The 14623-nt window shown below is 40.4% G+C and overlaps 1 protein-coding gene across 2 annotated transcripts in view; it reads right to left on the bottom strand.

Moving 5' to 3' along the window:
- The window catches only part of arfgef1 (ADP-ribosylation factor guanine nucleotide-exchange factor 1 (brefeldin A-inhibited)), a 67515-nt gene that overhangs the window by 25290 nt on the left and 27602 nt on the right, over positions 1 to 14623 (bottom strand). Inside the window, exons 3-10 of one of the 2 annotated variants that reach the window (XM_061921845.1) lie at positions 7907 to 8063; positions 7681 to 7827; positions 7433 to 7612; positions 7187 to 7240; positions 3115 to 3460; positions 2933 to 3043; positions 2624 to 2865; positions 1317 to 1450 (exon numbers count right to left, since the gene is read on the bottom strand). In XM_061921845.1, coding sequence (XP_061777829.1) covers positions 1317 to 1450; positions 2624 to 2865; positions 2933 to 3043; positions 3115 to 3460; positions 7187 to 7240; positions 7433 to 7612; positions 7681 to 7827; positions 7907 to 8063 — 1371 coding nt within the window. The remainder of the gene's footprint in view (positions 1 to 1316; positions 1451 to 2623; positions 2866 to 2932; positions 3044 to 3114; positions 3461 to 7186; positions 7241 to 7432; positions 7613 to 7680; positions 7828 to 7906; positions 8064 to 14623) is intronic. The other variant, XM_061921846.1, reaches the window with a different exon arrangement.

Here is a 14623-nt window from a genome sequence, read left to right on the forward strand (position 1 = left end):
AAGTTTGGAAATGAATCCCGTTGTTCATCATGATGATAATTGTTAAGCTAATAATAGCAATCCTCAGTATGCTGAGGCAACATTTTGCTAAGACAAACAATAACAACCAAAACAAAGAGTTGTCAAAGATCTTCGGAGAGCCTTAACTTGCCTGAAGTAAAAGTAAATCTGCACAGAAAGCTGACACACCAAAACTTCACATTTGGAGATTTGCCTGCTGCTCTGCAAACTTCCATCTTTGGCACGCAGACAAAGAAGGACTGATGCGCCCTAACATAAAAAAATGTTGTGCAGCTGTCTAAAAACATGCAAGTTTTATTTTCTTGGGTGGAAAAAAATATTTTATACTACGATGTAAAACATTATTATTAGCAATGTTGAAATTAAATAATTAAAATATTTCCACATAATCCAATCCTGAGTTATCCCCTAAAATCCAAGACCAACAAATCAGAAGTAGGTTTTTGTGAAACCAGGAAGTGTTGGAAACAACTGCTGTGATGTAAGTTTTTTGATCTGATGATACATGTCTATTCTTAGAGAGCGGGGACTTATTTCACTGCGACGAGTAGAGGAGGGCGAAATAATACATTTTTGTATGCATTGCAATTCGGACATGGATGATGATAAAATAGATTAGTAAACGTTAATAATCGATGTATTTACTGTAAATAAAGTGACGCAGACAGTTCTAAAATTTGTCTGACTGCAGCGAGACACCTCACCAAGAAATCCAACCAGCTCTTTTATTTTTAGGGCTCTAATGTTCCAGTTTTGCAAACTTGTCCATTAATTTAATAAATGTAAGAATTAATTCAACTGTTACTTACTACAAATGCACAGTTTTTAAAAGTTCTCAGTGATAAACACGTATGTAGTGAAACAAAAAGAAATGTAAAACTGCATCAATATATGTAAATTAAAAATGAATTAATAATCGATTTTTAATGGAAATCATAGCTCCTGAATCGTAATTGAATCATGAGCTGCCCAAAGATTCCCACCTCTAGTGTCTTGTGAAGTCATACTGCAGGAGAAATTTATGTTTTGTTTGGTGCACTTGACCACTGGTACACTCTCTCGGTGTTACATTTTACCATCTTCTATCATACCTCCACCTGAACCCGATTCCATTCAACTTGCCACCATAAAATAGAATCCTAATTGGATGACATTTTATTTTCAGTTTTGTACAATAAATAGGACCGTATTCCAAACGCAGTATTCTGGTTGGACATTCAGTTCAAGCGCGTTGTGGCACGATCCCCCGCACCAGAAGCAACTGAACAGCGGTAGCGGACAGTCGCAACACCTACTTTGGATCAGGCGGGCCGTCAGACAGAGGTTTCATGGACAGCTTGCAGAGGGAGCGAAAAACCAGGAACGCGTCCTTCTGAAGGATGTGGGAGAACTTGGCACCAGGCGGCTGACCCGGCGTTGCTCCCGATTCCTGAAATTACAGAAATCCAAAAACCTTTGAAACGAATGAATTACAGCGAATGATACAACAATTGTTCAAAGAACAGCTGTCAATTTAAAATGTACACTGTCATTTTTTTATTTTTTTAATAGAAATAAGATATCACCTTAACGCAAGTATAACTATTTTCTCGCAAATATAGACAATTTTCTAACATTACACCTTTATTCTCCTAAAATATTGTCTTTTCCATAAAAAATTGCAGTTACATTCCTGCAATATTTAAACAGTATTTCCGTAACATTACAAGCTTTTCATATTAAAGCTTTATTTATGCCCTGTAAAACATCACTGTTACTCTCACATGGGTGAACTGTTTCTCATGTACGCCGAAAACCCAAAAACAGTAAAAAAGCGCACTAACGTCATTGTTCAAAGAATAGTTGTAGATCAAAAGCGAATACTTCCATATTTGTAATGAATTTCTGACGCATATAGATAAAAACATTTTTAAAAATTTTACCACATGATTATTTTCTTGGAAATACAACATTTTCTCAATTTTCTCATTAAATTAATACTTTTTTTTCATAATATAACATCTTTTTCCCCCTAACACTACATATTTTGCTCTCAGAAAAAATAGTATTTTTCTCCTAGAATTGCAAGTTTATTCCTCGAATAGATTAACATTATTTCCGTAACATTACATGTTTATTACTGTGTATTACATCAAATTCAGTCTTTAGTCCTGGAAAATATCAACATTACTCCCATTGTTAAAAAATTTTTTTTTGTAATATAAACACTAAAATCAAAGTTTTATGAAAAATTACAAATTGGTTTGGACTTTAGTCCTGTAAAATTCAACTTTTTTCTTGTACTGTTCCAAGTTTTTCTTGGAATGTTTATATTAAAAAAAAAAACAAGCACAGTGATCATTGTCAAGAAACTCTTTAACTGAATAGACGGTGGACGTGTACCAAAAATAAAGTTATATTGAAGGGAGATTACAGGAAATAAAAGTTGGTTGCAAATCAATGTATTAATAATCTATGTCTTCATTTGCTCATTTGGACAGACAGCACTGACTCATTCCCCTCAGGCCAATCGGCACAAACTTGACCTCGCATCAAACTGACTTGACTCATCAGCAGACTATTTATTGTGTCAAATAGTCTTAAATTTAAGCGCGAATGTCACCTGAGTGTCAGTGGACGAGACGGACAGTCTGTCGTCAGGCAGCGACGGCGTAAAGCTGGCAGAGATCGGCGTGCCGGGGATGCCGTTGGCGTGCACATGCTCAGTGTCGCTCCCAAGGGTGCTCTCCTCCTCCAGGGAGTTTTGGGAGGCCTTTGGGACCGCCTCAGCCTGCTCCGACTGCGCCGGCTCGTCCGTCGGCTCCTTGGAGTCGGCGCAAAGGTGGGCGGGGTCCAGGCAGTGGCCTGCGAAAAAGTGCGTGGATCAGTCTAATTCGGAGGACGCCGTGTTTCAGTCTGAGTAGAAGCTTACCTCCCGCCACAGTGCTGACTACCTCCTGCAGAATGCTTTGAACAATCTCCTGCGCTTTATCCTCATAGTTAGAACCTTCCTCATCCTCGTCTTCCTCCTCCACTGCTGCATCTAAACAACAAAAAGACAGATGCAGTGCAATTCCACATCATGGGAAAATCCAACCTGGTCACCCGGCTTACTCTGTGCTGACGCCGTGGCTTGGTCCGCCTCAGTCTCTTCATTCTCAGCCCTGCAGAACTCTGACCCGTTTTCCGGATCGGGGCTCTCATACACGGCCCTCCGTTCGCCGGGCGAAGACCTGTTGCTTCTATCGTCGCTTTCGGGGGCCGGCGTGGAGGGCGATGTCGGGGTGGACGGGACAGTGATGCTTGGGGTCGGAGGGCTGACGGGGCCATTGGCCTCCTTGCTGGGGGCTTTGGGCGGTGAGTGAACTTGTAGCTGAGGGGAGTCTGGCTCCGTGCTGTTCTGGGTGTGCGGGGAATGCTGGCGGTGACGTTCTCTTTCCAGCTGCTTTGCTTCCTGCAACTAAATGGCGGGTCGGGAGGAGGTCACACACGTGCATGAAAAAAATAAAAATAAAGGCACACACATGCACACAGAGAGAAAAGCCTGTTAAGAGTGTGTGCAACAAACCCAATTCGAACTTTATATATTATTTGCATTCCCTAAGGCTCATAAAGGCCTCTTGATGTCCAAGCCAGCGATCCATATAGAAACTACCAACATCGTATGTGTTTTTTTTCTACCGGACAAGACTACAGATGCATCAAGGGCAAAACAATGAAACTACCGGAAAACTAGTAGGTAGGTTTCAAGAAAAATATGTAACACAAAACAATTAATTCGTAAGTTTCTAGCATTATAAGAAGTGTTCATATGTTTTATGTTTAAATGTCATACTACAAAAAGATGTAAAGTTACGATAGAAAATAAGCAGCAATCTTGGAAAGTAAAATTGTCACACGGCAAGAAAAAAAAGTTGTACGATAACTAGTAAAGTTAGATTTTTCACTTAAAAAAATATAATTAATGTTGAAGTATTAAACAAATACAATTTCAATGTTCTTTATTCCCATAATATTTTTGTAATATCATATTTGTAACTGCTTGATGGACTGCTATGATATGCTGCCATGATTCATTCAACCTGATAACCCCTCTCTTTAACCCCTTTTTGAGTGAATAACGAAAAAGTGTGACGATGACCAGTGAATTTACTGAGGAAAGTTTTTTTTTGTAATATTACAACTTTATTCTCATAATATAATTACTTTATTTCCGGAAATATTTTCCAGTATTATGCAGTAAAATAATTAATTTTCAGAGCAGTTCCTCATGCATATGCAAATATAAACAACGACAAGTAGGACAGCCATGAAACTAGCCATGTGGAACTAATTCATCCTGGCCCGCCCCTTTTGCCTCTGATCTCGCTAGGTCCTGAGACCCAAGTGTGCATTTGGATAACCGACATTTGCTTTACGGAGGCGGTTTCATCGGGCACAGAAGGACAACGTGCTTGTAAGTGGCAAAACAGACGGCGCTATCTGGTGGCAAACACAAACAAACCGCGACGAGCAAGCAGTGACATTCCTTCAGCCAAGCTAAATTGACAGCCCATGGTGCGTTCAAGTGCCATCCAAGTGCATTGATTCAGATTGATCAAAACAAATAAGTGTTTAGGAAAGAAAAAGCACAATAGTTGAAGGAGACATGGGTCACACAAAAAAACAATGATAGTTGACCTTTCTCTTCGTAGTAATCTTATTGTTCAATTCTCTACAGACATCCTAAAGTCATTAAGTTTATTTCAAAGATACCGTCCACTAAAGGAAATTAACACCCTGACTGAAACAATTAGTATCGAGCATAAAGACAAGACGACAGCCGAGGCGGGGCGTAACAAACTAAGCTTATTATTAAATGCCGCCTCAGTCAGATAGCAGCGGATTGTGTGTGTGTGTGTGTGTGTGTGTGTGTGTGTGTGTGTGTGTGTGTGGGACGCATCAACACGCTAAAAGTGGATCACAAAAAGGTCTTAAGTGTCCACCAAGCAGTACAGATCAGCGTGTCTAGCTCCACCCAATAGGTACCGTATCTCTCGGTTAGTAGGGGGCCAAAAAGTGGTAAGGATCTCTCACAGCCGTTTTGGGGGAAAATTCAATTTCCAGCATGTTTTGTTTTTTCGTTGCCTTTTCTTTAAATTATACAACAGAAGGGTGAACGTGTGGCACACATGGGTCGCAGTTTCTAATTCATTGCATTTAAATATTTTGTATATATATTGGGTTTTTTGGACTGTAAAACGGTACTTTTTTCCCACGCCTTGAACTATGCGGCTTATAAAACGGTGTGCCTAATCTATGGATCTTTCTTCGCTAACGACTATAAAGCGTTGTATTTAACAAATAGTTTTTATTTAACAACTACGGAGAAGCTGAAAAGGTGTAATACTATGCGCCATCTTTTGGACATGTATGCTCACTGCAGGTACTGGGGGTTAAACATTTACTTTCTGTTTTGTGCTTTGAACCGGAAGTGTAACTCCCATTAGTCTATCGTAAATCCATTGAAATTCTACTTGAAAATATTCTTCATCACTTCAAGTATTGATTGAGTGATTGAAACTTTTATTAGTAGATTGTACAGTACAGTACATATTACGTACAATTGACTACTAAATGGTAACACCTGAATAAGTTTTTAAACATATTTAAGTCGGGGTCAACGTAAATCAATTCATGGTAAGCAACATTTATAAATTTTACAAAATAACTAAAACATTTCAGGTTTATTGAACCGTGAGATGTATGATGTCTGTTGGAGTGTTTTCATGCATATTTGTACATGTTATTGTAATGTAATCAAGCTAGCGTTGTTAGCATTAGCGAATATGCAAACACGTTTACAAGTGTCTGTGTTGGTATTGTCAACTTACAATTGCATTCTTTTTGTATTGTTCGTAAATTCACCAAAATGTCACTTTGGACCTATTGAGTCTATTTAGCTAACTTTGTAGCTTTTGCAGCTACAAAGTCCACGACGATGACTTTTGTTTTGTTTGATCAGCAGTTTTACTGCCGTGTGAAAGACATTGTTTAGGAAACAATTAATATATGTAAATAAACATTGACAAACTCTTTCATACCGGTATATCTCTGCCGCTTATAGTCTGGTCTGGCTAATACATGTAAAAATATTTATTTCTACTAAAATTTGGTGGGTGAGGCTTAAATACCGGTGCGCTTCATCGCCTGGAAAATACGGTTTCTAGTTTATATATAATACAATAAATGAAAAAAAAGAGACTTAATAATGTCCACTTGCCTTTGTCATCAGAATAAGGTACATTTTGAATCCTTTTGATGTTTTACCTTTTTTTTCACACTTTAAACTTTACGTAAACTGTACAAGCAACAGTTTGACCCAGGAATTGATTATTTCCATTTCTATTAAAGCTAACTTGTATTGTGGTTCTTCAATGTCATATCAAACTGCTTGGTGGAAACTTTAGAGGAGTTTGGGGGGATTGCTGTGCTATATTACAATTAGCTGTTTGGCCATTTTTGTAATGCCACCGCAGTAAGGTTCCACAAATGGCAAAAAGTGATGATGACCATAGAACAAGAAATTGAACTTTTTGTGAAAAACCTGTTTTGGTCATGGCTGCTAATTTACGGAAGTTAGTTTTCTAACTTTTTTTTTTTTACACTTGCACGATAGTTTTGATTATTACAAAATATGACTTATAAAGTCTATATGTCCGTCACATGTCATTAGTTTTAAATAATTAATGGTTATTTCCTGTCTTAAAACATTGCCTGTACAATGATGGCAGCAACTTGACCCTGGAACTGACCATTTTCTATGAATGACTTAGCTTTGGTACCCTTCAAGGGAAGGGAAGGTACCAATGTCATACACACACAACTGCTTGGTGCTGGAGGAGCTCATGAGGATTGCTATGATATGATGCCATGTACTAACCAACCTTTAGCCCCCAATTCACTTGCAATGAGGCGTATTACCTGCAACATGAAGCGAGCAAACACCCAGGAGGTGCATGTCAACTTAAAAATGTAAACTTGCAAAAGCGAGATGAAGTTACAGGCAAGCATGAGGTGCGAAGGAACAACGAACCGTGTGCACGGATGGACGGAAGAGGCAGAAGAGCGCAAACACACAGAAGTGCACAGAGAAGAGTTTGTGGATCAGGCAAATGAGGAGTCACGGCAGTCCTGCGCGCTTTACCTGGCGATCACGCTTTCTGGAGGCCAGAGACCAAGATAGCTTGTGATTTGTAAGCTACGTGTCCCACAGGGCGGGAGGGAGGAAGGTGAGGAGGAGGGGGAAAGTGTCATTCAAAAAGAAAAAGATGACATTAGAGCAAGCTTTTGTTTGGAACACCGAGATTGTCCAGTGATGAAACCAGGAAGTGGTGTGTGTGTGTGTGTGTGTGTGTGTGTGTGTGTTGTCAGGCTTGAGAATACAACGTACTGCTTGGTTTTCCATGCGGGCGAAGATGACGTTGAGCATCTGGGTGAGCGTGGCCTTGGCCGTTGTTTGGTTGATGAGGTTCTTGCTGGCCAGGTAGATGTTGTAGCAGGTGCGCACTGCCTGCAGCACGGTGCCCTCATGGATCTCGATGTGCTGCGAGGTCACGGCCGTCAGCAGGGCCTAGAGGTGGGGCAAAGAAGGCGCGATGAAGACTTGAGGCTGACAGGCTTTTGCAGCCGGTTTCCCACCTTGATTATCTGCAGCTGCACACCCTCGTCCGTCTGCGGCCCCTGGAAGCACGCGCAGATGGTCTCGATGATCCGGTCTATGAGCCTCTTGCCCGGGGCCGTGCTGTCCGGAGCGCTGCCCGTTAGGTGACCGTACGCGATCAGCTTCTACAAATACATACAAAATATGAGGCTTCAAATTGGACCGGGCCGGCTTGTAGGAAGCACTTCTGGACTAACCACTGACCTGTAAACAGTCGAGTGAGGTGATGACGATGCGGGGACATTTGGACTGACATGCCAGCTCAAATGGCAAGAAGTACTTGTCGGCTTCAATAAAGTTGGTCTTCGATTTGATGGGCGGTAAAGTGGCGGAACCTGATTTACCATCTCCATTGGGCGGACTAGGATGGGAAACAAAAGAAGGTATGCTGCATTCAAGGAAACTGGGATATAAAACATCTCCTTTAGAGCTCACAAGGCCTAACCTTTAAAGGTCCCTTTTTATTCAAAAGTGCATATTCAGAGATGTAACATCACTATGTCTCCTTAGATCCTGTTTATGAGCACCAAACTTCTCCCGTCCAAAGGCAAAACCTAGTAACTCACTTCTAGCTGATTTTGAGAAAACAAAGGAAAACCAATCTATCTTGATGCTGTCTTACAAAGATTTACAAAGTCATTAAACGTATAAATGTTTTCTTGAGCTTTCATTTTCTTGCCGATTGAGCCATGGATTGAATCTGCTCTCATGAACGTGTGCCCTTTCTCCAGATATTTTATCATAAGCTCTGGTGGGCCCCATTCTGCGTTTGCACATTGGGCAAGAGCCGTGTACAGCGTCCAGTTTTTATTTTGACCTCCAGTTATCTGGCCAAAAGAGTATGCAAGGGGAAGAATCAAGAACAATACATTTAATGAAGGTGCTTTCAACGTCCTGGGCCAATCTTCCAAATATGCCCTCGTGCCATAATATCACATAATCAGGTTGACCGTCGGCCCCCATTCGTGCAAATGTCTCATTAAAGACAATAAGGTGACTGACAAAGAAGCTCCGATTGGTCCCTTGAGATACTAGGTTTTTCTGTTGTATCTACGCGGTTATGTGGTAGTTGCTAGGTCCTGCGATGCGCGTAACAGCTTACTTATGGAAGAAATTACAATATCGCATACACTAATGTAAAGCATATCACCTAGGAACTCCAAAATTATTATCAGCTCAGTTTCGGCCAAAATATAGTTACTGGGTTTTGCCTTTGGACGGGAGACTTGGGAAAAGGTATCATCAACCTCTTTTGAGAGAAGAGGCCTCAGGCTTCACGACACATCTTAACATGAAGCTCTGCCAATTAAGATGTAAGTTTGACCCTTTTTGTTGTTTTTCATCCAATAGGTTAAGCTAGCATGATGCTGCTGTTTAAATTTGAGTGTAATGTTAGCCTTGTAGCGTACAAAAAATGTGTCGTCTCACTCCTTGTTACGTTGTTGTATGTTATATGGCTTCTACTATGTAGGACAGTTACAGTGTGTATGTCTTTGGAGGTGGGAGGAAGCCGGAGTACCCGGAGGGAACCCACGCAGTCACGGGGAGAACATGCAAACTCCACACAGAAAGATCCCGAGCCCGGGATTGAACTCAGGACTACTCAGGACCTTCATATTGTGAGGCACATGTACTAACCCCTGTTCTACCGTGCTGCTTTCTGTGTGGAGTTTACATGTTCTCCATGTGACTGTGTGGATTCACTCCGGGAGCTCCGGCTTTCTCCTACCTCCAAAGACATGCACCTGGGGATAGGTTGATTGGCAACACTAAATTGGCCCTAATGTGTGAATGTGAGTGTGAATATTGTCCGTCTATCTGTGTTGGTCCTGTGATGAGGTATCAACTTGTCCAGAGTGTACCCCGCCTTCCGCCCGAATGCAGCTGAGATAGGCTCCAGCACCCCCGCAACCTCAAAAGGGACAAGCGGTAAAAAATGGATGGATGAATGGAGTTACAGTGTGTAAGTGTATATGCTCCACCCAAATCCCTCGGTTTGCGAAGTTCATTAGTTTTCGAACGGTGTTTGTGAGTAGAAAAGTTTGAATATTGGAGTACATTTTTCCATAAGAAACAATGTAAACATGAATAATACGTTCCAGCCTCGACAAAAGTTTGTACACTTTGGTTACAATATAAAGTGTTGTACAGTACTGTATATCAAAAAAATATAACAAGGGGGCGATGAAACAATTTCCTAAATAATAACAAAGCTCATTGTCTTGGCGGGCAGAGCCACAGAGTTGTATATAAAGAGAGTATTGCCAACTCGGTTTCAGGCTATCTCCTCAATGATTGGTCAAAATCATGAGGCCACAGAGCGCCATGACAGCTACTAACTTTGAGCAAATGCTATGTGTTTGCGTTTGTTACTGAAAATTCCCTGTTGTGCATCCTCGGACTGCTCTACCTGCGAGAATTGTGGAAATATTTTACACCGCTTTCCCAATAACCCCCGGAAGAAGACAAGTATGGGAAGTGAAGGCCTGTGAACACCGGAGAGCCACCGATTACATTGTCTTGTGCAAGATTAACACATGATACAACATTTGTGTTTTGTTCAGGACAGAACACACAGAAATTAATACAAATATTAATGACAGAAATTAACAAATAAAAGAGAGGGTTTGACAAAAACAGACTATTTTTGATTCTATCTAAAACAAAAATACTGATATTCGGTAAAAGCAGAAGAGAAAGTCAAATATAAATACAAAAAAAACCAGACATTGAAAGAGTAAAAAAAAAACAAAATTTGGATATAAAAATGGATGAGAAAATAAACTGAAAATGTCATTAAAAATATACAACATAAAGTGGCAAGAAATATGTCAAAGAATATATCAAAATATGTTTGAGACAAAAAAAAACCCACACCATATTCCTTACTGCTTGCCAGTGTTAACATCTCAGAGTTATTGTGCAAAAATATGGGGAAATAAGTACAAAAGTACACTTATTCACATAGCATTTAACAAAAAGAAAGATCAATTATAATAATACATAATGAGTGACACATACAGTGATTACAAATACATTGGAGGCAGCCACCACAGTTGACATACTTCACACTGAATTAACAAAATCTCTGTGATTGTTGTCCAAAACTAATGAACAGATTGGCAAAATGAGGGTAAGTAGTTATTTTTGGGGTTATTCGGTGTATTTCTTTACATTTATTTCGCCGTCGGGTGCGTGTTAAGAGTGTCTGCTGGTCACGAAACACTGCAGGAATGTAGCAGCATAGTGCGTCAAAAACGGACGCAAAATTGCACTCTGACAAAATAAAAGTTTGTCTTTTTGTAGGTTTATGAGCTGGAGTATGTTTAGAACTATATATAGACATATTATTTTGGTTTACTTCGTCAGAAAAGTAACTTCAAAACGTTGCATGCATCCTGGCACAGCCGCACATGTGCTTGGTAGCAGTCATGGCGCCTGTTGTTTAGTTAGCCATATTCGCTTTAAACACGACTCTGCGTCGGGAGGAGGCAGTGTCGACAACGCTGTGGATAGTCCCTGTATGTTTCAAACCACACGTGTCATGTCAATTGCTTTCTTTGGACTCTTTTTGAGAAAAAATGTCCTAAAAAAATCTAAAAATAAATATAAAGAAGTCATACAATGATTTATTTCTCATTTAAAACACTTCATTGTGGTCTACACACCACGTAATGGTGGCTATTTGGTCAAAATGTTGCATAGATTATGTTTCACAGACCATTTTCTGACTGTCTTCATAATGTGCCATTTCGTGGGCGGTATTATTTAGGTGCCTCCATTTTGACTGCATCTTCTCCCCGTCATTCATGTTGTAGTTTTTAGCGCTTCCATCATTAGTCTACTGACAGATATAAGTTCGACCGATACACTAATTTGTATTAGAAATGGCAACAGCGGAGGATTTATATTAGGGCTGCAAATCTTCGGGTGCCCCACGATTCGAATTCATATCGATTCTTGGGGTCGCGATTTAATTCAAAATCGATTTTTTTTTTTTTCAATTCAACACGATTCTCGATTCAAAAACAATTTTTTCCCGATTTAAAAGGATTCTCTATTCATTCAATACATAGGATTTCAGCAGGATCTACCCCAGTCTGCTCACATGCAAGCAGAGTAGTAGATTTGTGTAAAAAGCTTTTATAATTGTAAAGGACAATGTTTTATCAACTGATTGCAATAATGTAAATTTGTTTTAACTATTACACAAACCAAAAATATGACTTATTTTATCTTTGTGAAAATATTGGACACAGTGTGTTGTCAAGCTTATGAGATGCGATGCAAGTGTAAGCCACTGTGACACTATTGTTCTTTTTTTTATTTTTATAATTGTGTAATGATAATGTCAATGAGGGATTTTTAATCACTGCTGTGCTGAAATTATAACTAATATTGATACTGTTGTTGATAATATTCATTTTTGTTTCACTACTTTTGGTTTTTTCTGTGTCGTGTTTGTGTCTTCTCTTAATTGCTCTGTTTATTGCAGTTCTGAGTGTTGCTGGATCAGGTTTGGTTTTGGAATTGGATTGCATTGTTATGGTATTGCTGTGTATTGTTAAGTTGGATTGATTAAAAAAAAAAAAAAAACGAGTTTTTTTTTTAGAAATGAGAATCAATCCTGAATCGCACAACGTGAGAATAGCGATTCAAATTCGAATCGATTTTTTCCCACACCCATAATGTATATGCATGTACGAGCCAGTCTGCCCCGCAACGAGAGGGTAGAAGAAAATTAGGGAACTTATTAATTACAATGTCGGACTACGATGACGGACTCGTGCAAGGGTTTTTGGGTAAACTTTACGAATAATTGTGATATCCGCAGAAGTCACACTCAGGAAAAACAAAACAAAATGGCCAAACCTAAACGTCTCATTTGGAGGAAGTATGAAGTTAGGCAAGATTGTTTTGTAAATATCTCCGCAATGTCTCCATGTTTTCACGGGGCTTTATAATGCAAAACCAACTTTTCTCATCTGTTGGTACTTGTTTTTGTGAATTTGGGATTTGCGTAAGTCCTAAAAAACTTTAAATTAAACCATGAAGGCAAGGCAGAGATATGTATAAAATAATCTTGTCTTGTTTCGTACAAACCCCGTTTCCATATGAGTTGGGAAATTGCGTTAAATGTAAATATAAACGGAATACAATGATTTGCAAATAATTTTCAACACATATTCAGTTGAATATGCTACAAAGACAACATATTTGATGTTCAAATTGATAAACGTTTTTTTTTTTGTTGCAAATAATCATTAACTTTAGAATTTGATGCCAGCAACACGTGAGAAAGAAGTTTGGAAAGGTGGCAATAAATACTGATAAAGTTGAAGAATGCTCATCAAACACTTATTTGGAAAATCCCACAGGTGTGCAGGCTAATTGGGAACAGGTGGGTGCCATTATTAGGTATATAAAACAGCTTCCCAAACAATGCTCATCCCTTTGTCCACAACTGCGCGAGCAAATAGTCAAACTCCACGTAAGCGGCATCCCTCAGACGGCACTGTATCCAAAAGCAACATCAATCTCTAAAGGATATCACCACATGGGCTCAGGAACACTTCAGAAAACCACTTTCACTAAATACAGTTCGTTGCTACATCTGTAAGTGCAAGTTAAAGCTCTACTATGCAAAGCGAAAGCCATTTATCAACAACATTCAGAAACGCCGCCGGCTTCTCTGGGGCCGAGCTCTTCAACGATGGACTGATGCAAAATGGAAAAGTGTTCTGTGGTCTGACGAGTCCACATTTCACATTGTTTTTGGAAATATTTGACATAGTGTCATCTGGACCAAAGGGGAAGCGAACCATCCAGACTGTTTTTGACGCAAAGTTCAAAAGCCAGCATCTGTGATGGTATGGGGAGCATTAGTGCCTTTGCTTACTTGCTTGCTTATGGCTGTCCATCGATTACGATGATGACGTTGCTCCAGTAATGGGTTATTGAGGGGGGTTTCGTATATGCCATCGCATGTGGCTGTGCAGGCCAATGCGCGACCCGCATGGTTTGCCACATGTGGGGCAGATGTAGTCCACGTTTGAGAGGAGGGCCCCCGCAGCGCGCTGATGTCGCTGTATACGTTGTTGTTTTCTCCTCTCAGTGGTCTGCTCCTGGAGATGAGCAATGGCGGCGTGACTGCAGTTGTGCCAGGTGTGGCGATATCAGCAGCCAAGACTTCCAGTGCGGAAGGCTGGATAGCACAGCGCTTCAGGAGGGTTTTTATGTGGTCCTTGTAGCGTTTCCGCTGACCCCCAGGAGACCTACAGCCTTCATGGAGTTGGCCGTAGAGGATCTGTCGGGGGAGTCTCTGGGCGGGCATGCGGATTACATGCCCCACCCAGCCCAGAGGTCTTTGCGCAAGGAGCACTTAGATGCTGGGTGTTTGGGTCCGGTCAAAAATATCCACAAGAGGGACCCTGTCCTCCCAGGTCAGACCCAGAATCCGTTGCAGGCAGCGGATTAGCATTAGCATTAGTGCCCAAGGCATGGGTAACTTACACATCAGTGAAGGCACCATTAATGCTGAAAGGTACATACAAGTTTTGGAACAACATATGTTGCCATATAAGCCCTGTCTTTTTCATGGATGCCAAGCCACATTCAGCACGTGTTACAACAGCGTGGCTTCGTAAAAAAAGAGTGCGGGTATTTTCCTGGCCCGCCTGCAAACCAGACCTGTCTCCCATCGAAAATGTGTGGCGCATTTTGAAGCGTAAATTACGACAGCGGACTGTTGAACGACTGAAGCTCTACATAAAACAAGAATGGGAAAGAATTCCACTTTCAAAGCTTCAACAATTAGTTTCCTCAGTTGCTAAACGTTTATTGAGTGTTGTTAAAAGAAAAGGTGATGTAACAGTGGTGAACATGCCCTTTCCCAACTACTTTGGTACGTGTTGCAGCCAT

This window comes from Nerophis ophidion, linkage group LG15 (genome assembly GCF_033978795.1).
Source record: "Nerophis ophidion isolate RoL-2023_Sa linkage group LG15, RoL_Noph_v1.0, whole genome shotgun sequence".
In the NCBI taxonomy this organism is placed as follows: domain Eukaryota; kingdom Metazoa; phylum Chordata; class Actinopteri; order Syngnathiformes; family Syngnathidae; genus Nerophis; species Nerophis ophidion.